Source organism: Temnothorax longispinosus, chromosome 7, assembly GCF_030848805.1.
Source record: "Temnothorax longispinosus isolate EJ_2023e chromosome 7, Tlon_JGU_v1, whole genome shotgun sequence".
Taxonomy (NCBI): Eukaryota; Metazoa; Arthropoda; class Insecta; order Hymenoptera; family Formicidae; genus Temnothorax; species Temnothorax longispinosus.
The window spans coordinates 815,327-837,911 of NC_092364.1; the positions used below are offsets into that span (position 1 = coordinate 815,327).

At 40.7% G+C, this 22,585-nt stretch overlaps 6 protein-coding genes across 10 annotated transcripts; 3 read left to right on the top strand and 3 right to left on the bottom strand.

Moving 5' to 3' along the window:
• The first annotated feature begins 174 nt into the window (after window positions 1-174).
• On the top strand, window positions 175-1,586 carry LOC139815941 (UPF0598 protein CG30010). The gene is made up of 5 exons (XM_071783225.1): window positions 175-316; window positions 407-652; window positions 746-794; window positions 857-1,077; window positions 1,163-1,586. The coding sequence occupies exons 2-5, from the start codon at window positions 497-499 to the stop codon at window positions 1,388-1,390; spliced, it is 654 nt and encodes a 217-aa protein (XP_071639326.1). The 5' UTR covers window positions 175-316; window positions 407-496; the 3' UTR covers window positions 1,391-1,586.
• On the bottom strand, window positions 1,390-4,627 carry LOC139815932 (angio-associated migratory cell protein). The gene is made up of 8 exons (XM_071783207.1): window positions 4,273-4,627; window positions 3,989-4,214; window positions 3,629-3,894; window positions 3,276-3,423; window positions 2,993-3,204; window positions 2,395-2,559; window positions 2,140-2,315; window positions 1,390-1,716 (listed from the first exon to the last, which is right to left on the bottom strand). The coding sequence occupies exons 1-8, from the start codon at window positions 4,273-4,275 to the stop codon at window positions 1,644-1,646; spliced, it is 1,269 nt and encodes a 422-aa protein (XP_071639308.1). The 5' UTR covers window positions 4,276-4,627; the 3' UTR covers window positions 1,390-1,643.
• A 329-nt stretch (window positions 4,628-4,956) lies between these two features.
• Window positions 4,957-6,716, bottom strand: LOC139815935 (thioredoxin-related transmembrane protein 2 homolog). Its single transcript, XM_071783217.1, has 5 exons — window positions 6,375-6,716; window positions 6,115-6,295; window positions 5,849-6,035; window positions 5,560-5,755; window positions 4,957-5,477 (listed from the first exon to the last, which is right to left on the bottom strand). Exons 1-5 carry the CDS (start codon window positions 6,516-6,518, stop codon window positions 5,379-5,381), a joined length of 807 nt encoding a protein of 268 aa, XP_071639318.1. The 5' UTR covers window positions 6,519-6,716; the 3' UTR covers window positions 4,957-5,378.
• A 103-nt stretch (window positions 6,717-6,819) lies between these two features.
• LOC139815934 (N(4)-(Beta-N-acetylglucosaminyl)-L-asparaginase-like) lies at window positions 6,820-9,466 on the top strand. 5 transcript variants are annotated; one of them, XM_071783214.1, is made up of 6 exons: window positions 6,820-6,961; window positions 7,754-7,909; window positions 7,994-8,150; window positions 8,245-8,470; window positions 8,548-8,837; window positions 9,041-9,466. In XM_071783214.1, exons 2-6 carry the CDS (start codon window positions 7,768-7,770, stop codon window positions 9,279-9,281), a joined length of 1,056 nt encoding a protein of 351 aa, XP_071639315.1. In that variant the 5' UTR covers window positions 6,820-6,961; window positions 7,754-7,767; the 3' UTR covers window positions 9,282-9,466. The 5 variants fall into 5 exon arrangements, with proteins under 5 accessions (XP_071639315.1, XP_071639314.1, XP_071639312.1 ...); XM_071783213.1 differs by having other exon boundaries at window positions 6,821-6,961; window positions 7,734-7,909; XM_071783211.1 differs by lacking the exon at window positions 6,820-6,961 and adding an exon at window positions 7,219-7,579.
• Window positions 9,467-9,787: 321 nt separating this feature from the next.
• Cdm (importin-13-like protein cdm) lies at window positions 9,788-14,413 on the top strand. Its single transcript, XM_071783185.1, has 8 exons — window positions 9,788-10,307; window positions 10,496-10,660; window positions 10,758-10,904; window positions 10,986-11,248; window positions 11,372-12,131; window positions 12,294-13,203; window positions 13,289-13,435; window positions 13,526-14,413. The coding sequence occupies exons 1-8, from the start codon at window positions 10,167-10,169 to the stop codon at window positions 13,762-13,764; spliced, it is 2,772 nt and encodes a 923-aa protein (XP_071639286.1). The 5' UTR covers window positions 9,788-10,166; the 3' UTR covers window positions 13,765-14,413.
• On the bottom strand, window positions 14,333-22,490 carry Pcm (5'-3' exoribonuclease pacman). The gene is made up of 18 exons (XM_071783180.1): window positions 22,269-22,490; window positions 21,567-22,004; window positions 21,009-21,453; window positions 20,678-20,928; window positions 20,441-20,604; window positions 19,968-20,350; window positions 19,442-19,734; window positions 19,089-19,375; window positions 18,728-19,004; window positions 18,323-18,592; window positions 18,054-18,214; window positions 17,587-17,969; window positions 17,117-17,499; window positions 16,962-17,039; window positions 16,707-16,886; window positions 16,385-16,621; window positions 15,832-16,314; window positions 14,333-15,754 (listed from the first exon to the last, which is right to left on the bottom strand). Exons 1-18 carry the CDS (start codon window positions 22,341-22,343, stop codon window positions 15,578-15,580), a joined length of 4,965 nt encoding a protein of 1,654 aa, XP_071639281.1. The 5' UTR covers window positions 22,344-22,490; the 3' UTR covers window positions 14,333-15,577.
• Window positions 22,491-22,585: the final 95 nt, after the last annotated feature.

Sequence of the window (22,585 nt, forward strand, 5' to 3'; positions counted from 1 at the left end):
AACCTAAAATTAGGGCTCGCTGATTATAAGACTGGATTGTGTTGCACTTTTTATGTCAAAATGCGAAATACGTGATTGAAAAGATAAATTTGCCGATAAACAAAGCGAATTTGTATAATTCAGCAAAATTACGACGGAACTATGACATGGACAGGCGATACTTGCGAGATTTGATGTTTGATGAGCTCGCAGATTCTTACATATACATATAATTTTATCTCTCAATGTATATAAAAAAATTTAACTTGTTTATAATGTACAATTGATTCAACGCGACGTAAGGTGATGTCAAACTGTGATAGAGACGCAGCTTTAGGTAATGATTTACGAATCCATTTACACAACACACGCGTCATTGGAGGCAATATTTTCTAATTATATCTACATTACTTTTAAAAAATTTTAGTAGGTCTACTTTAAGAGAGAACTCGAAGTCCCCTTGGTTATATCGCGTATCGCAATCTAATCCCAAGTTATTGAATTCATATCCATTGAAATGACGTCGATATTTTGTATACGCTCTGGCTTTGCGGTAAGCCGAAGACTTCCTTCGCCTAGGACTCCCAAGGGAAGTTATGTGACGTACATTCAGGGTCAATCTCCTCAGCCCCGTGTACGAGAGTACTTCTATTACGTCGACCATCAAGGCATGGTATTTTTCGTTTTATCTGCTGGTTAAGCTTCAGCTCCTGTCATTAATATATAAACAAACGTCTTACGAATAACTTCATAAAATCTGTTCCAGTTGTTCCTGGATGACGTTCGCATAAGGAACTTTACCTCTTGCTTTAAAGGTATATAACAGTATTTACATTAACTGAAGAAGCATCTCGATCATACGCTGAATTTATCGCAGATAAAAAATTCCTGGCGTTCTTTTTCAAACACCTGAGGAAAAATACTACCGGACGTTACACGGACGACTTTCCGTTCTTGTCAATCTGCGGCGTGGAGAGAAACTTTGTCAGATGCGACGACTTGCCGTTGGTCTTTACAAAGGTGATTCGGAAACGTAACGTGGAAACTGGCGCGGAAGAGGACTGGTTCAGTTACGCGCACGCAGATGACTTATTGATGGTAATTCCGCAGAAGCTATATAAAATAAAATTATCATGTCAACAGAGTTTTACCGATAGCACAATCACCGTCGAATTTGCCGTAGGTGCCGTTCGAGCCGCAAAGATTATTTATGAACATAAAAACAGGAAGAGTATATCACCCTGCGACGGAGAAAGCGGGTGGGATCGGCTTGGTGAGGTCCAATCTGGCTATCGAATTCAGCACCTCGTTCAACTTCGAAAACGGCGAGGGAAATGCGCCGACACATTTCGTGTGGAGAGACAAGCGATACCAGCTCGACACGGACTGGTACAGAGACAAATTGTCATGAATAATTAGACGAAAATAATGAAACTTTATTCTTAATTTAAGTATAAGCAGATTGCGCAACATAGAAAAGTGATTCTCCGATGATCTGGAGATGAACGTATTATTTAATTTCAACAACATATTCCTCTTTTCTATAGTTTTATCAGAGATATATATTTTGTGTAAATCATACTTTTGTAAATATACGTAAATTTATACATATGTCTATATACATAAGTCCTTGAATATTTTAATGGTCTATATTTCGCGTCACATTAACATACTGTCGAAATGTCAAAAATCCTGGCGGTACTATCGTCGGAGACCGTCAATGCTTTTTTCTCGTCACTGAAAAATTACAAAATATATTGGTAAATACCGCAAAAGATACCAAATGTATTTCATAAACAAGAATTTGATATTTCGCAAATAGAATGACGCCACATCCTCAAAATGTCATCAAAGATCAGAACATTCATTTATCAGAACGTTTAATCGCCCGAGAATGTTGCAATGCAAAATAATCGAAACTTATTATTTAAATTTGTGATTGGTATGGATATTCTCCGATACACACACACACACACATTACGATAGCTGTTCGAATTTAAATAGAAAAGATGATCATTTTTTGGCACAAGTATAATCGAAACTAATAGATAACTAATCGAAATGAACCCATCCCGAATCTTTCCGACAATAGTTCTATTTTCTCCTTCTTTCGCGATTAATTAGTACATCAATTTGCTTGCTAATAAATAAAAGGTTTACCTGGATATACATAAGTCATATAAAGCCGCTTTGTGTCCTGAGAACTGTCGAAGGCATTCACCCGCTCTAGCGTCAAAACATCTTACTTTACCATCTAATCCTGCTGTAAACAATATCGTCTTAATCCAAACCAATTTTGTGATACCTCCTTCCTGTTCCATCTCGTGCCTAAGAATCTGAAGGGGATTGCAACTTAGAACAGCTTGTCGTTTGTATTCGAAGGGAAACTTTAGATACAAATATAAAGAGGCATACTTGTTTAGAAATATCCCATATGTAAATTTTTCCTTGTACATCGCTCATGACTGTACCAGTTGCAGCAGCAGGGAATGTAGGATCTTTACAGAAAGCTGCGGTTTCTACATTATTCGTATTATCGCCAGGTTCATTTCTATTCAAATCCTGAAGTATACAAATTACCTGAAAAGTAATTCGATATTACGCGTTATTCTTAAACGATAAATCGGGATGCCGATGTAGCTTCGCGCGAGAGCGGCGAACTCGTAGTTTGTGAATCTCGAGAGTTCAATTCCTCATCCCATATACAGATTTTACATTTCGCAAAATTACTCCAAGATAAGGTGCGATGCTGACAACCTCACCTTAATTAAGAAGCCTTCGGGAGGCCAAGAATTTGGGCTGTAGCACCATCGGTTTAAGTTAGAAATTGGTAATTGGCAATAATCTTGAATAATCGAGCACTACTTCAATCTTTATATAGGCAACACCAAAAGCCTATACAATTTTATCAGAAATCATCTTTCTTCAAGTACAAAAAACGTAGGAGAAAACAAAAACAATGGTACTACTTTTCCTATGTATATTGAAGAAAATTTACAGAAGTTTCCCTTACCTTGCCGTTATGCGCTGTGCTTAATATGGTCTGGCTCTGCAGCGACACCGAAATCAACAGATTATTATCCACGTGACAGTCAATAGCGATGATAGCGCTTGCATGTCCGCGTGATCGTGTTTGGTCACGAGGAGTGGTAGACAATACGGTGTTGGACTTCAAATCTATTACGTGAATTGTGCCACTTTGATATCCTATTGCGGCACGTTTCCCTGTAAGATTTACACTAGATTTAGATTGTTCTGTTCTTTTAAGGAAATTTAAAGAGTATATATTATCGTACCATCCGGAAGAATTACTCCGGTCTCCGATCTATCACCGGTACCGTGTGCAAAGACTTTACAATCGTCATTTCGTGTCTTCAACATATAAACCTCCCCCGTTACGACACCTGCTATTAAGACGTCGCTGAAATGGTGCCACTTTATCCACTAGACAAAAAAAAATTATTGATAAACCTACTGTAAATGATTATGCTTAAATCAGCTACAATTGATTTGTTCTTTATAGCTGATTTGTTTAATACTTGTCTTTCCTCCTTCTCTCCCACAATGTCTGATTAAATAGCTATTTTAAGTGCGGAAAATATACAGCTATAAAGAACAGTTTTAATAATTGCTAGCTCAGAGTACTCACAGTAATGTCGTTCGATAAAGTAGTTTCCCAGACGCAGGTCTTGTCACTTATCCTCCATAACTTTATCTTGCCGCGCATGTCAGCCGTGGCAATATACTTGTCGTTGTAGTTGAATTCAGCGAATATAACACTGTCGTCATGACTGCTGCCGGTACTGAAAATACTCTCGCCCGTGTTGGCGTTCCAGAGGTACGCCTTGTCGTTCTCGTCCCCCGACGCCGCCAGCTCGCCGTTCTTACTTAACGAGCAGCAAAACACCGTGAACTCTGAAAGTCGGTTTAAAGAGAGAGAGAGAAAGGGAATTAATGTCTCGCGTGTCAATCGGTCTCGCGTACGGAGATCAAGGGGGCTTTTTCTCACTGGGTGTGTGGCCGCGAAAGACGCACACGGCGTCGTCGTCCTCCTCCTGCGCGTGATCCTCGTCTACCGGCGGACCCTCGTTTTCATTCCCGGACGAACCCTCGCTCTCGAAAATCGAGTCGTCCATGTCAATGATCGCCTCGATGTCGCCTACTTCCAGAATCATCTCATCCGAGTCGAGATTCCCCACCTCGGGCGGAGACGGTGGGGTATGTCGGCCTTGCATCTATCGGCGAAATCATATTTAATCGGCTACTTGATAAATTAGTAAAGCTAATACTGACCATTACGAGATAAATTCACGTCCGCGATCGAGCGAAGAACGATCTTTGCTCTTCTAGATTCTTCCCGGTATTGGAACGTTGAAAATATTGATGCACGTGTTCACGGCACGTGGCCTTGCGATGTTAAAACACATTTGAACACTGACCAACCAGACCAACACTGACGAGAACGCGAGAGGTGAGAGCGTTTCTTCGCAGCTGAGCCCTCTGCACTGCTCTGCACTCGTTATCTTTCCTCTCTCTTTTTCTCTCCATCTCTAATTACACACCTGTTGTTTTAAAGTGCAAAAAGTGCAACCACAAAAAATGATTTTATTAAATAAATCACTCATAAGGTCTATTTTCTATTGCTGAACTTGCTGTACTAGTTCAGCATGTGGAATAAAAAAAGATGAACTCTAAACAAGTGCGGTATTGTACAATAGAAAACAGACCCATATGGCATATGGCACGTGGGTTTTGCGCTATTCTGGTACGGCGCACTCTAACGCCCTCTTAGCAAATCTGCCCGCTAAAGTTAAATTTGGAGTCTGGGTCTGGGTCAGTCTGGATGGAATGAAACAGGATTTATATTTAATTTTAAGGGTCCGAGGTGCTACAGTCCTCGTTATTAATATCATTGACAGATTGTAATATGTCAAATGCAAATGACTGCATTTTTATAAGAGAAAATAGAAAAGAGCGTGCATGCCAACGATCAGCTTTTATTCAACAGCTATATCGAGCATATTTTAAAGAGAAACGACGCAACATTATTGTTAATCGCGTAACAAGCTTTCTGTACATATTTGAATTTTATGTTAATATATATATATATATATCTATGGCACATTCACACACATCATACACAATATTACAATAACGATCTGTGACGTATGTTATGTACAGATGTTTAAACGTAAGTGAAGACAATATAAGAGCACTGCAGAGATTATTGCAACACGCAACAAAATATTTACACGAATCCTCGTATTTTTAATTTAGAATCAGAACTCGATCGAGATAACCCGCTAGCTGGATTTTCTACACGGTACAAGTTCATCTAACTGAAACTCGCTCAACTGCAAAAACTGCTTTTTTTCATTAAATGCCTAAGTGTGCCTTCATTATTCTGCCTTCAACGATTTCCTATCTTTCCTTTTGATAGGATGTTTCTTGCAGTCGCTGTAGATATTATTGAGATCGAACGCAGCCTTTACATTGTCCTGAAAAATTGAGATGAATCAATAAGAATAGAATTACACAAATTAAGATTTTAACAAGTTAGATCCGAATGGCGAGGCATACCAGCGAGAAGAGAAACTTGACGAGCTTTCCTTTGTTGTCCGCGTATGGACGTCGCTCCGCTTCCTTGCCATCTTTAAAGAGTATTAACGTTGGCAGTTGCTTGCTCGTGCTGGCGTCGCTAATATGATACTTTGCCGCAGCGTCCGGATATCTACCGATGTCCACCTTTCCGAACTTGAAGTTCTCCAACGCGTATCTGAAGCACGTATTTTCAATGATAGCAGGTATACAGAACAATTCCCGCGACAAGGAAGAGAGATTAGACTGTATTTAAATTAAGTCGCCTTACTCCGCAGAGAGCTCGGAAAATATCGGCGCAAAAGTAACGCAAGCTGGATTCCACGCGGTGTAGAACGCCACCAGCCAGACCACTCTGGTGTCACGCTGCAGCTCATCCTGCAGTCCATTGGCCCCATGTAGGTAGATCACATTTTCAGGCCCTTGATACGTCGGTTCTGGCAGCACTAATCCACACACTACGTACAAAATGCAATTATATTCCTCGCGACGTACAACAGTCTGTTCGCGAGATAGTGTTTCGCATTTTTCTCTTACGTATAAAAATAAATGCAAACAGAATGCCCATCCGCACGTCCGCGTAGAACCACAGGATCAAGTTTGCCGCTTTCGTATACACAAAACTGGATGTCAGGTAATTTATCATGGTCACGCTGCCGGTCTTCCTTGTCCTTATCATGATAACGATCATGAGGAAAAAGAGAATCTCCGTTTCCCTCTGAAAGCACAGGTGCTTATTAATGAAATGACTTAAAACATTATAAAAATTATATCCGACAGATTAATTATCAACTCACCCCATCGAGCTCGCAGTCGTCTTGAGCAAATATGTAATTACAAATTATAGGAAAGCGCTTGGAGATGATGTAAGAGACGCTGAGGAAGATGTTTATCAAGTAGTACGGTTTAACGAGCAACTTTAGATCCTTTTTGAACGACATGTCGCGCGGTCGAAGTGGACAATTTTTACAATTAATAGAATTACACCGCGAAATCGGACTGACTATTATCAAATGTTATCGTACGTCCTGTTCGTACGCAGAAGATCACCTATATTTTCCCTGACAATTCTCGAAGGCGGTCGCTATCCCGTATACATGGATGAGTGAGGTGCTGTCAGCTGTCAGCTGTTTCGTGGGATTCATTCATGAGAGCTACTGACGAGAACGAGCGAAGGCAGACGTGGTCGACGGACTGGAGAACGTGGCCGCTGATAATTGCCTCTAATTTCTGTGCGTTATTCGGCCACGTTGCGTAGATAAACGAGATTAATTACACAACGCGACCGCGACACGATACGCGCATCGCAAACGTGTCGAATTCCGCTCGCGGACCACAGGATTTGTCGTCGACGAGGTGTGCTATTAAAAACGGCCAGCCCTAGGTAAATTGCGATGATTGCGATTATCAAATGGACCCGGTGGTGGGCCGCGGGAGTAATAGTAGAGCATTGACATTATCGATCGTCGACTATAACTGAATTGCCTGTCGATAAAAATGTTTGAACAATTATATTTGTAATGTGTTATTTTCTTTATTTTAGGAAGCATTTCTGAAATATTTGGCACGCAGAAAGTCACGTGTATATTGCTGCGAAACTGCATTTTTTTTTTATCGTTATCATCCACGCATAAGCGATTGAACGCGGATGTGCAGTTTCAAATGAAAATTTACGAGATGTATATCTATGAGGATGTGATCATGATACATTTAAAAATTAATATTATATTACGAGCTAGTCGTCCAAATTTCGATGAAATCACACAAAAACAACTTGCACCTAAGCAAGCTATGTCTTCTCGGAGACCCTATACATCGCACACGTGTTGGCGTTGGTGCATACTGCATTGTTTACATAGTTCGATGCACTCGCTAAGTCCGAAGTCGCTTCCTCGCTCTAGAAAAATATTAGCAATGCGATAACCTAATTACAGTGTATCAAGGCAACGTAATAGTCCAGTAGATCTAATGGCTATTTGCGAGATAAAAAAAATTGCCGCCGGTTAGTAACAATGAATTATATTGTTGTCGAATCTCTATTCCACTTATAGCGCAATAGTATCAATCAGATATTGGATTTCCTGCTTATCAGAGATATATTTTCTCCCTCCATGTTCCTTGTCGCGCGAAGTTCATGCTATTTAATGCCTACGTAGGCTGCTCTGTTCACCTCCAGAAGCCGCAGGCAGGATGAGGCTCGTCAGCTTTGTAGGAATTTTGTTGCTCTTGGAAGTTTGCTCGCTCAATGCAATCGATGAACAGAAACTTGGCAGTCCCGATAGCTTTCCCTTGATAGTCATCACGTGGAATTATACAGATGCGACGAAAAAAGGTATGTTATATCTAACTGCGCCCGGAATGAGAGGCACGCACAGAGCTTCTGGAAATTTGAAGACACTGTTAATTATCGTTTAAGCATGGGATGTGATATATAATCAGAAGAGAAGCGCTTTGGACGCGATAGAGGAAGGATGTTCCCTGTGCGAGGAGCAGCAATGCAGAAAGACCGTGGGGTTTGGCGGCAGTCCAGATGAAGCTGGAGAAACTACGCTGGACGCTCTCATCATGGATGGGTAATAAAGGCAGTTGAAACGAACAAAAGCAGCTCTTTTCTCGTTTCGTTAAACTACATTTGATTACATTCAAGAGATGCATTCTTTTCCACAGAGTGCTGATGGACGTAGGCGGAGTAGGAGGATTGCGGAACGTGAAGAGCGCCATTTCGGTCGCTCGCAAGGTGCTGGAGCACACGAAGCATTCCCTTCTGGGTGGGGACCTGGCTACGGATTTCGCTGTGAATATGGGATTCAAGAAGGAGTCCCTGCAAACGAACGAGTCCAAAGAAATGTGGACGCAGTGGAGGGCGAACAAGTGCCAGCCCAACTTTTGGAGGGTATTGAAAGAGAGGCCACGCTCTTTTTTGCATCTCATCTTACACAACTGTCTCATCGGTATTCTTGCTGTTTCTAGAACGTCGTACCGGATCCAACAACCGCCTGTGGACCATATCGCGCGAGCGACGTAGAAGAGGACGGAAGCACGCCAGTGGGAAGCGAGGAAAATCATGATACCATCGCTATAGTCGCGATAGACTCGCAGACACGTATAGCAGCTGGAACGTCCACGAATGGCGCCAAGCACAAGATCCCCGGTCGCATTGGGGACTCTCCTATTGCGGGAGCTGGGGCGTACGCCGATCAGGACGCCGGTGCGGCAGCCGGTACCGGCGACGGAGATATTATGATGCGATTTTTGCCGAGGTATTTGCGTTACGTGTCAATATAAATACATATTTTTTTCAGATACATTTTAATGAATTAAAATATCAATTATAAATACATTTTATTTCGACTTAAGTCTTAAATTTTCTGCTTTAATTTTTAATTTGTTCCGTATTAAAGCAAAGTTAATATTTAGCATCTTAGTAATACAGTTGCTGAAATTGAATATACTTTTTTTGTAGCTTTCTGGCGGTGGAGGAGATGCGTAATGGAGCAACGCCGAGTGCAGCTGCTAAGAAGGCGATTAACAGAATTGCCCAACATTATCCTAACTTCTTCGGCGGGGTGATCGCGTTGAATAGAAAGGGAGAATATGGAGCAGCGTGTAACGGAATGGCCGCGTTTCCTTATTACGTTGCGAATCCCACTTTGGGTCCTAAATTACTTGCGGTTCAATGCAGTAACTATAATCCAGAGCAATAGAAACAAAACTTGCTAATGTTTGTTCAAACTTCAGTGATACAAAGCAATGTACAATACTAAGCATTCTAATGATATAAGTGTAAATGTTATATTGTTACTTGGAAAAGTCCTAGTTATTAAATAAAGAAAACCAAAAACCCTGTATAAAAAAAGGATTCATTCAATGCAGTTTATTGTGAAACGTATCTCGTGAAAAAATTTTTCCCGCAATACAAATAATGTAATAATGAATCAACCCATTTTGACACTTAAACATTTTATAAAAATATAGGTATAATTTTCTATTTTATATAAAATTAAAAAAAATTTGTTTAATTTTAAATAACTAGTCACTTGTGATTTTATCGATTGTAGATTAATTATCTACCTTCTTATTGTATTATTAACAATATTAATTACCGATAAAAATATAAATTCTCAAAGTATCGTGATAATGTGGGAGGTGGCAGTAAGCCCGAAAGTTTGAATCGTGAAAATCGACTCTCTTTTAGTGATCATAATATTTGTGTGTTATTTTTATTTAGCGTGGAAGCTGTCTGCGGACTGCGGAGAGTGCGGAGTAGGCCAAGCGACCAAACTCGCAGTTTTGTGACGCTTCGCGACGAATTATTCAGAATTATTACAAGTTTAGGTTAGGTTAGATCAGGTTAGGTTAGGTTATGTGTCACCGTACGGATGGAAAATATTCGCGCTTGATCGCATCTCCCGAAGATGATAAGGGACCGTGAAGACGAGCGAGCAGTGGGACGAGTTAAATGTACATACGCGCGTCACGAAGCCCCGGTCGTCGTGTTGGCTCTCCACGTGCGCGACCTGCCCTAATAAGAGGAACACGGAGACACGGACACGGGTAACGCTGTCAACGTGTCGTGCGAAACGCTTGGTATGGATTATGCAACGGTCATCGACGACGCGGTCAGGCAATTTTACTCGGCGGGCAATAACGAGGCACACTCATGGCTCCTACAGGTGCAAGCCTCCCCCGAGGCCTGGCAATTTGTCTGGCAACTTTTGGATCCTTCCAAGGTACCTATCAGCCCAGGATTGTTTAGCCTCTCTTCCTCTTTATTCTGCGAAACTTCTGATTTACCTTAATTCTTCCTATATGTCGGCAATATTTTGAAACAAGTGCTTTGAACGAATACAGATCTGATCAGCTGATTCTTTTCTTTTTCATTGATGTGTAAACGAAGCCGTTCGTATTATCTTTGCAGTCATACGAAGTGCAATTTTTTGCGGCGACGACTTTGCACGCGAAGATATCCAAACAGTGGAATGAAGTGCCTGAAGCTGAGTACCCGGTGTTAAGGGAACGTTTGCTCAATAGTGTGAGGAGACCCAACATCCCCTTATGCATCCTTATAAAGCTTTGTCAAGCGGTAATACATACTTCTCTGTGTTATTTAAGAATAAAGGAGAATACTGTAAATAAGTAAATGGACCTTTGTATAATTACTCGACATGTAACCATTTCAGTTAGCCGCATTTGTGGCCAGCGTTTACAGTGCAGAAAACAGGGAACAGGACAGGAGTATAGTCGACGAATTGCTCGACATGTTACCTTATGATTCCCCATCTGCGTTAGAATTACTGCTTCGAGTGCTCTCGACGCTTCCCATTGAGGTAAAATATATACAGATTGCGCTACTTAATTTTTACTTTTCGACGAGTTTGAACTGATGATAAACCTGCAATTATTTTCAGTACGAGAAGAGACAAGAAGCGAAGATTGCCAAACTGCGGGGAGCTCCTGTCAACTTAATCAACAGCTGGTGCCAAACTGCATGGTTCTTGCAGCGGGTCTTTTCAATGTGTAATCTGGATTCTCAAGGCAACGACGATGTATTATACTCCTTGGGACTGGAATGCGCTCAATCGTGGCTTAAGGTTGGCCAGCTATGTTTAGAGACCACCGGCCAGATCTATCCCTATTTATTAGTGGCTGCAGCTCATTATGCACCTAACAAGTAAGTTGCATTATTGAAAGACTGATATTGTAAAATTTAACTGTATAGCAATAGAAAAAAGTAATAAATAAGTTATCGAATTATTAAATAAATTTAAATATCATTCGATTCTTTTCGTTAAAGAGACGAGACTCATGGCGATGATGAGAACATGAAGAGCTGGGATGTAGTACAAGATTGTTTAATTATGATTGTAACGCACTACGAGCTTCACAAACGGCCACAGACATTCTGGGAGTGGGCCAGGAGTTTGGTATTGATGGCGAAGCAGTACAATAGAAAATACTTTTGCGAGATATTAACCGCCATCGGAGAGGCCCACAGTCGGGCATTTTTGATCGCTCTGGCTGAAAATTCCAACGAGGCGCATACGTGGACGGCCATGGGACTGATCGAGCTGCTGTTGGAGTGCTCGGAACTGGAGGGACGTTATCCTACCGATGAAACACGCAGCTGTATCCCGTTTGGATTCTGGTACGCGTTACAGGACGATCTCGCCACGCTAGATCAACCGTTGGAAAACCGGGCTCTGGAAGCGTTGAAACCGATTTACTTTCGACTGGCCCAGGCGTTGCTGCGAAAGTCGACGTTACCCACGTCTCCGAACGAGAGGGGAGACGCGGACGAGCGCGAGCTTTTCAGATGCTACAGGCAGGACGTGGCGGACACGTTGGACTATTGTTACAGTGTTCTCGGCAGTGATCTGCTGGCACTTCTCGGACAAAGATTGAGTTTGGAAGACTCACCGTGGACTCACATAGAGTCGACGTTACACGCCTTCAAAGCTCTCTCCGAGAGCGTCGGTACTCAGGAGTACTGTTACATCCCTGCGCTGATAAACTTAATTATTGTTCACATACCTTATCATCTGTATCCTGAAGAGGTATATAACGATCATTCTTAAAAATAATTATTAATTGCAAACTATACTTTTTCTCTCTCTGTCTATATTTTCGAAATAATTTATTTTTAGCCAGCTGTTTTTCTCTATAGAAATTTGTGCGACAGCAATATTACATAAGTATTTTGCTCCTTTCATTGCCAGGTACTGACGTGTGCCTGTTCGACGCTGGGCGCATACGCCGAATGGATAGGAGAACATCCCGAACCGTGGCTGGAGAAAGTGTTGCAGCTCGTTATTCAAGGATTGACCAGAGGTTCCACGACAGCGCCGTTTGCTAGTATGGCACTGAAGGATTTGACGAGGGAGTGCGGGCCATATCTCGCCCCTTACGCGCCATCCATTCTTCACACCATCAGTCAGACGCTACCGAACGTAGAGCCTGGCGGTGGGGAAGGTTTACGGCTCATGTATGCGGCCGGGAAGCTGCTTAACGTGTTGTCTTCTATGGAGGAGCAACTGGTGCACCTGGAGGCGACACTAGGACTATGCGTGACGAAGATAAAGGAGCTATTGGGGCAGCCGTTATTCACGGCGCGGCTCGGTGTGACGAATTACCTGAAAATGGTCACCATGTTCTTCAGCACGATCGAGGGTGCAATCGGCAGGGCCGTGCTGGACGGCGTGCTGTCGGTGTTCAATCAGATCGTCACGCATCCCGAGTGGAGCCAGGATAACGCCACGCTGGAGGCGATGCATATGTGCGCGCAACGATCCCTGTCCGCGTTGCGGCAGCCGGAGATTGAGGCACGGCCCTTGCTGCTGATTCTGTTGACCTCTTACAAAATCTGGCCGCATCCAGCCGCGTTAAATCTCCTGAAGCAGCTGGTGTTGCTGTTCGGCAGAGATCCAGACAACATCGTGAGTCCAGTGCTCGCGGAAATGAGCTCGTTAACTTTGAACGGCGTGAAGGTGTGCAGATCGGTGCAGGGCGATCTGTCCGAGTGGTCGGACTTGATGGAGGCCTACATGGGCGTGCTTGCGCAGATCTGTAAGAAGAACGCCCGGTTGTTGCTGCAAATCCCGGATCAAATACCGGATATGTTGCAGTGCGGTAAGCGCAATATCATCGATGTATTCGTAGAAATATTAAAAAAAAATCATTGTACAATGTATGTAGTTGTATTTCTTTTTTACAGGAATTGCATGTCTAACGCTCCCGGAGACGGCGACAGCCAAAGCGGCCGGGCATTTTCTTAGTCACGCGATTGTGCAAAGCCCGCACCTGCAGACGTTTATTCAACCAATCGGACAGGAACTTGTCGCCGCGATTCTGCATTGTGTCGGTAAGCAGAATGTTTCAGGATGTACGCATTTGCGAACGTGAAGCCGGTTTCGTTCAATCGCCTATTTATTTATTTCTTTATTTTCGTTAGGTGGAGCAGTGCCTCACAATTTGGAGCCTCACGCCGAGGTTCTGTTAGCGTTGAACAAAACGTGTCCGGAATGGACCGCGCAATGGTTACGCGCCGGACTGGAGAATCAAAAGAACCTCGCCGCCGTCTTGCAGAAGGAAGACGTCACGCGCATTTTGCGCGAGAAGACGAACAGGGGCCGACTTTGCGACGTACTAAAGGAATTTAGTAATCAATGCCATCAAAAGACGGATATATGACAATAGAACTTTCGTGATGCCGATCGACAAATCTTACTGTATGAAGTAATCGATTTAAGATATATGTAACACACAGAAGTTGACATAATTTATCTCTTCATAATAAACGCTGCAATGTATATAATTGTGTTTTATACAGGTTTACGCATTTACCTGACGATTGTAAGATATTCATCGATCGTGATAGAAACGCTTAGTGTACCGAATACAAAAATTTGCATGATGCGAAGTAAATAGCGATAATAAAAGGAATATTTATAGTAAAGACAGTAAAATATATAGAAACAAGAAACTATATATCAAACACGAATGTATATATCTAATTCCTTTTTGTGTTCCGAGGAACATGAGACTATTATGATACGTTATTTTCTTTAATTCTTTAATCCTTTTAACAGTATGTAAAGTTTTATCGAAGTAACTTAAAGTGAATGAAATATATCCGATTTTCAGGGAATGGATAACAGCTGAAACATTAACAATGTAATAACAATAATGATTCATGATTTAATAAAGGAAAATGAGAAAGATACATAAAACCAATCAGAAATAATATACGATAAGAATATAAGATAGATTGCGAGATATATTTGGCAATTATACTGTGCTTTCTTTATTGTATAATAAAATTGAAACATCTTGTTGAGTTCATGTTTCTGTTTAATTTTGATTTTTGTTTCGCTGTTTATAGTACAGAAAAAAGGAACAGAAAAATTCATCGAAGATATGTTTCTACTTAGGGACTTAATCGATATCACTTTCTCAATGTCTTACATATATATAACACATTTAATGCTGCCTCATATTAATTATGCTTATATGCAAATTGGCGAATATGTTGCAATAAAAATCAGTATCTCACAGTCTTCTAAGAATCGTGATGCATTAAGTAATAAAATTAATCTACTTTTGTCCAATGTTATACTAGGAACTGAAATACTCTTCGAAAGATAAAAGAAAAAGTGACTTATTCCTTCTAATCCACTTCTAATAATGTAAATAACAGTACAAACTGATCGTTACGCACACACGCGATATACTTTACAATGTTTACAATAAAAAGTAAAATATGTTATAAACAAAAAAAGATCATAAATATTAGTTGCTTTCCATTTACATCAAAACTCAGATAATTCTCACTTGTGATGTCATTCTGTCTTTATTATTCATTAATTCCCAAAAAGGATAGAACGACGTCACAAGTGAGAATTAGCTGAGTTTTGATGTAAATGGAAAAGCACCTAATATATCTACCAAAATCTTCATGATTTAGTTCTACTTCCAATTTTGTGTGTACATATTATTAATATCCTAAAATATATTTGGATAAATAATTTCCAACCCTCTTACAATTAAAAAATTACTTATTTGTCTTGATGGAATATCGCGAAATCAAGAAATAAAAAGTTATTAGTATAAATGACACACCGATGCATTGTAAAATGAAACAAAAAATATAAAATCAGTCATTCGATACAAAATAAAACCATTCTCACTTATATTCTTTATATTATACGTTACGTATGTAAGTTCAGCGTGTATATACATTTGACTTGAAAGAATCTCTAAGTATTATTTGGTGCACAGACATGCGATCGTATGTAAATGCGAAAAATGGGTGCGTCAATATAAAGCCTTTGAAATGAAATATGTACTGGCCCGTTGGAAATTTCGGAGTAAAAGGTCTGCTTGGTTTTATTATAAAAATGTAGAAAACGAACGGATGGCGGGGAAAGGATGGATCGATAGAATTATCTTATATTTACATATAATTTGCAAAGATCTACCCCATCCCAAGGATAAAACAGAATTTTCACTGGGGGGGTTCACCACCGTTCGATAAGGGTGGTGCGCCGAATTTCGCGGCGACGCGTGATTTCCTGGGTTTGGACGATTTTCCCGCATTTTGTTGCGGCTGTTGCGATTGTTGTTTCTGCGGTTCGCTCGACGTCTTCTCCCTGGCCTTATTTACAACTTCCGGCTTCTGTTTCTGCGTGAGAGAAATTGGCGATTCGATTACAAATATCAATGCGACAAAAAGAAACGACTTAACTTTTATTTACGAACCTTGGGCAACGTTTCCTCTTGTTTCTGCTGCTGTTTTTGCTGCTGTTGCTGCTGCGCTTTAGGACTGGAGCTCTTCTTAGTATTCGGATTCGGCTCTCTCGAGGCTTGTTGTACGCTGGCGTTTCTACTCTTTTTCTGAGCTTGTAACGGAACGAACGCGGTACTATTCCTGATCTCCATCTTCGGTCCGTTCTGAGGACCTTTCTGTTGCCCTTGATGTCTCACTTGCTGCTGCATGACTTGGCTATACGATGCGACTTGTCCGAACGCTGGATTCGGTGGCATTTTTGGATTCCATTTTGGATAAAATAAGTTAGGCTGCATAGGCAGAGTCTGCGGGACTGGCGGCATTTTCAGAGGGCCCATAGGAGGCATCATAGGAGGCCGGATATTTTGGATCCAGTTATTTTGTTGAGTATTAAACCATTGAGGCGTCATCACTATTTTCGTATCGTGCATTGACGCCTTATTCAAATTTAACACCTAACAATAAGCGTCACATTAATAAAATAATCAAGATCGAAAAGGAAACTTTTTATACACTTATTATTACCTTGTACGCTTTTTTTGCAGCGCTTTCTGCGGCTTGCTCGTGAGTGGTGCAAGGATCTCCTTTAAAAACCTTTGCATTTTCCAACATAACGTGGGCGCTAATTAAACCTGTCTTTTCGTCGACAATATAATTATATTTCGGTATGCCAGCTCCGTTATACGAAAAATGTCTTAACAGTTGCGAGCTATACCAGACCGGATTTACTTTCTCCTTTTTCTGTTCGGTTCGTCGAGCGTGCTAAACAAACGCATACATATCTTTAGATGTAAAATTATTACAGGCAAACACAATATAAATGAATTAACACAATATAAATGCATACATCGAACAACTGTTGTACCAAAGGTGGAGGATTCAAAGTTTCAGCTTTCTGTGAAACTGTCGCTTTCTGAAGCGTCCCCGCTGGTTGCGGCGTAGATTGTTTACTTTCTTGCTTACTCGTTTGCGGATTTACGTCAGGAATCTTCAACACAGCTTTCAAAAACGCGCTAGGATCTTGCGGCTGTAATATAACAATCCTTTAGAAATATAGCAATGAAACAAATAGAATTTTAAAAGTACAATATTCAGTGCTTACCGATTGCATATTATTGCTAAATGGCTTGACTTTCGTCATTGGACTGGATGCTACTTTCTCCGGCGGTCCATTCGGCTTCTATTAAAGCAAATATTGTAGCAAAATATCTATAAGATTCGTGAAACAACCTCGCAACTCTATACCGCTACATTTACCTGTATCTTATGCAATTCGTTCCATAACGCTTGAAACTCGGATGCTTGATTAGGATTAGGTGGCGCGTTTTGAGGATGTTGTAATACTTTACACGGTATTGTTTTCGGACTCAATTCTATCATGCCGTGTTGCGCCATACCCAAACAAATCTCACGATTTAATTTCTCAAGGCCCTTCTTAGCGAGCTGCATTGGCGGGTACGGTACCTTCGACGATTGATCGTTCTTGCTGGGAGAAGCGGAATTCGCTGTTTGCTTTCGACATTCCATCAATTCATTCGGATTTCCGTGCTCCGTTCTCTCGCCGAAACTAATATTTATGAAGTCCGTAGCTGCCAAGCGATAACCGCGAAATTGAGAGCAACCGTTTAGCGTAAGTCCGCCTGCAATGCACACGTAAACAAAAAATATTCCATAAAAGTTCAAGGGCACTTAATATTTGAAGTTCCGGAAAGTTATGTATTTCTCACCCATGAAAGGCTTATCGAACACAACGTCGTACATGGTGTCAAGCGGAGTGTTCCCCTTTCGTACCCCTATGATAGTGCCTTTAGCTCCGAGCGGTACGCTAAAGCCGCTTCTGATACAGCGAATTCTATCGAACAAACGATTTTGGGAATTTGGATCGGGCGGCACGTTACGCAAATTTAAACCCGGCTTGTAAAGTAACTGCGGCTTCACTTGCAGAAAAACTGTTTTCGCCATGGTCTCCTCAGTCTTCAAGCATTTCTCTACTTCCTCTTCGATCTGTTTTATCAGGTCCGTTTCGATGACGTCCATCCCGCAAACGCGACTGTCCAAACCTTGCAGTTCTGTTTTCAGCCACGCAACTGTATCTTTCAGCTCATCCGATCTATATAATGTTCACGTTGCATTATTATATCATTATATGATATATTATATCATATTTTGTGACATAAGAAAATACGCAATGTACCCCGTATTGAAGAGGTCTCCCTCTTGGAAAATGTCGTTCGCCACATTGTGGGCCAAACGTTCGAACAAGATAGGACATTTCGTCATATAATTTCGAATCAGTTCGATCGCTTTTGTGCTATACAACCATTGGCTGTTCTCCTTTCTGGTATAACCAGGCACCTTCGAAAATTTCGATAGATTAAAAACGGAAAATGATTAAGAATGTGCAACATTTATCAGTCATATTTAATATAATAAATAAAATTTGTTTTCGTACATATTTCTTACCTCTTCATTCCTTTTATTGAACTTTAAGTTCAACCCGAGGTTATATTTTGTAAGTTCCTCCTTCATTGGTTGTATAACGTAAATTGTCCCAGTGATTCTGCTTAAAAGATGACTACTTATTCCAAGACGTTGCGCGGCAATACTGCCGTGCATATATCGCGTCTTCTGTTGCGTGTAGGCTTGTTTAATGGCGTCGAATGTTGGCTCCTTTACGGATTTTATAGAAATTTTGATTCTGCGCGACTTTGAAATATCCTTATTTTGTATAACCTGTAGATTCATAAAATCTTTTTAAGTGAAACTAAATTCCGTTCCAATAAGTTTTAAAGTAATTTAATTAGAATCATTAGAATCATTAATCTCAATAACCAATATGACACAAGAAGAAATCCAATGTGATTGTACCTCTCCCATCGCACCGTAATAAGGATGTCCCAACATGAAACAAAAGGTTCCTGGTATAAAAATATCATGCATAGTTTCGTAAACTGTCAATTTTTTGCTGTAGACGGAGATATCTCTGACTACAGTCTGATAAGCGTAAACCGCAAAATAATCGTTCCACTGTTTCTCGATTGTAACTTTTCCCTGACCACCAAAAATATATTTGCTACCCAGAAATGAGCGAGTAAAAAGCAACACATCCGTATTGCCAATATCTATCCCAAGACGTGACATATGTCTAAAAGCAAATATCGCCAGAATATTATATTACGTTCTCAATATTACTCTATCATAAATGAGAGCATTAATAATGTCATCTTACATTTCTTTGATTTGTTTTTTGTGCGTCTTCCATTCCGCGGCTAACGCGGCCTTTACCTCCTCTTTCTTTAGATTAGCGTCACTGTAACCGTCTAACTGATTGATTAAACTGAATTTCACGTTGCAGTCAGCTACGCCAATCACGAGGGCCTCCTTCAAATGCGGCCATTCCACATATACACTCTTTCCTAATAGCTCCGACGCTAAAGTTGTCAAACTTGGTGTTGGTTTCGATATTATGCTTAAAATCATATTTTCCCCGACTGAAGGTTGTTGAAATACTTTGACCTAACAAAGATAATTATATAACAACTTGTTGAGATTCATATTAATATCGAATTCCAATATATGTACCTTCGCTTTGTCCAAATGCGCTGTATAATTCAAGTGCCGTAGTATAGGAAATCCTGGATAATAAACGTCGAGATCAAAACCTGGGGACAATCCTCGAATCAACTGTTCTCTCGGAACGAAAATGTCATCGCGATTCATTAATTTTACTTCAGCGTGACTGACAAATTCTGGAAAGTATACGGTTGCTTTATGAACACTTCGGATCTCGTCAGTATACGAGTACGAACACATCGGCCCATGTTTGTTCCTTGCTTGTTCTTCCGTCGACAATCTCGATAAGTGTGGCTGCATAGCTGTCACAGATAAGTAGAGAGAAATTTAAATTTTTTATATTGGTATTTTAAAGAAAAGTTTAAAATTTTTTAATTGAACATCTAAATTTTTTCATAAAGAGGCTAGCGAACAAAGCTCGTTCTTAGTGCTTATAATTACATCTTACAATCGACGAATAAACATATAATTCATTTAAATTTTATTTCACACAAATATGGATATTTTCAAGACATAGAAGAGGATTATTACTCACCAGCCAACAACAGTTTTTCATCAATGAATGGGATAAGTACAACTGCTTCCCATTCCTGACGTTTTCCATTTAGATCAGTTTTAAAATTATGTGGATAATAATTGATAATGGGAGAAGAATCCTCTGTCAATAGCAATTGAAATGCTTCTGGCAACAGTTCTTTGCTAAATGCCGGTAACACAGCTAGCAATTGTTGAAAAGGTAAGAACGGCTCTCCCAACTCGAATTCTAACTTCAAATCCTTGAAGTCTTTTATATCTGAAATATACGGGGCGTAATGATGCGGATAATACCACGACCAGCTGCAACAGCCGTGATAATAATAATGCAAATTCCACTGTATCGCTCTCACATAGCCCTCAGCCTGCGAACGTAAAACTTCTCTGGAATTAAATAAAGTATATTTGTGAAAATATTGGAATACTAACGTCAGACATTTTGTGTAAAATTATACGTATCTATAAATTACTCACTCGTCAACGTTCTCATATTCTAACTTGTTCATATAGTAATCTTTCTTATGTTGTACAAATTCCATATTGTATATATCACTATCGGATTCATCATCTATTATTAAATCCATATTATCTCTATACTCTATAAAGACATCATCATCATCGTCAAAATTACCTAAGGACTGTGTTGCAAAGCATTAATTTTCACTTATTCAGCTATCTACAGCGATCATAAAAAAATATTTAAATAAGTACCATCTCCGTAGTACTTTTAATAAGAGCATCTAAATCTTTATTTTGCGTTTTCTTTGGAGATGCGTTCTCGCTGTCGTCTGATTTTTTATATACATGACGTTCAGATTCATTGGGCCTTCTACCTGTTTTATTTTCAAAAAACTTTATATCGGCGTAATGCTCGTTAAACTGTTCTACGTCTAAACGACTAAGTTTCTCCATAAACTTTTCAAAACGGTCGAGTTGTAATGTTCCCGCTTCATTTATGTAACCTGAAGCAAAACAATATATCATATTTATTTAATTATATAAAGATATAAACTTAAGATAACTGATAACAGTGATAACATACCTTCTAGAGTTGGTAATACTTCCATGTATGCACGGTACAGAATTGGCAGTGCACCGTTGGCAATGTGTAAATTTGGCAGGTGGGGAATAAAATCGTTTCCTACCAGAAAACCCATCAAAACCCAGTCATCGATTATTTTCTCGATATCAAATGTAAAGGATAGCTTATCCTTGAGCGACGAAAACTCGTGCTCTATGTACTCTCGCAAAAGCGACAAGTGAAGAAGGCAAAACTTCGTCTCCTCGGGGGTCATTTTCACTTGCTGCTTACCAAACTTGACTTCCTCTCTCAAAAGAGAGAAGTTTGGCTCGTGTGAACAGAGACCCAACATTATTAAATCGGCATCCAAACCGTATAAACAATGCCTAGAGTTACAGTCGTAATCCTTGCTCGCCTTCATGTACCTTATGTAATCCATAATTTTATGCTCTCCCTCTCCGGGGACCTAAAACAGATTCAATACGTTATATTAAATATCAAGTATCTCAGTCCTGCATTATTTCTGTGAATAGGGCAAATTATATTTGTCTCTCTTATGTTACATTATCGGAGGATTACCTCAGAGCCGCTGAACAGTATCCTACACTTTTTCCATGCATCATCAGTGGAAATCTTATGTTCGACAAAACGTTTGAGCTGCTCGCCCAGTTTAGCCATAAAGAGCGTTCCCGGGGTTATGCAATTTGAGTCGAATCTCTTCTCGGTGGGTATCGGGATACCCTTGGACAAGGCTTTAGCCTCTTGCACCTCGACATCCTTGGCGGCTCTGAAACGCCGGCCCCTCTGCTGATTGATCTTGGCTCTAGGCGCGACGCCGTCGATCGCCATGAAGAACAACTTTTGCGGGCGGATCATGTTGAATAGCACCTCTATGTAGTGAAATATATTCTTAAAAATCATCTCCTCGGTGATGCGGAAGCAGACGTCGTCGTTCGGATGGGAACACGTATGTATGATACCGTTCATGTCCAAATATAAATAATCGAATTCCGGTATCTAAAAAGAAAGGGAAGTAATGTCAATGACTGTGATTACTGCATTAGGATGAGGGGGGAAGGGGGGGCTGTAAAAAAAAATAGTTTTATCTTTTTACTGAAACGTTGAAGAGAAGGCAAATCTTGTTTTGCGCGCAATAAGGAAAAAAGGAAATGACGAAGGAGCATGGTAGGGCGAAGGGAAAAGGGGCCCCGTCGCCCGAGGATTTGTATTGCTTTTTTTCTCTCTCTTCCCTCTGTCTCTCCCTCTCCCTCCGTTAAATACCTGATGTTCCTTCACGACCTCGCTGAGGCAGGGGTATCTCTCGCTTATGTATCGGAAGAATTTCGGCACACCCATCCTGAGGCCTTGCTTCTCGACGTCGAAATAAACACGTTCCCCGACTGAGACTCTGTGCCCGTGGCAAGCGCTTCGCGCGTCCCTCTCGTAAAGGTCGTTCTATCAAAATTAAAGATTTCGCTCGCGAGTACGCTATATCAACTTTGCTTCGACGGTAACGTCCGTCGCGGGTTGTCCGTTTCAGACGTAGATGGGAAAACGAGTGCGGGAATCCTGGACTGGATTCGGAATGGCCGCCGGCC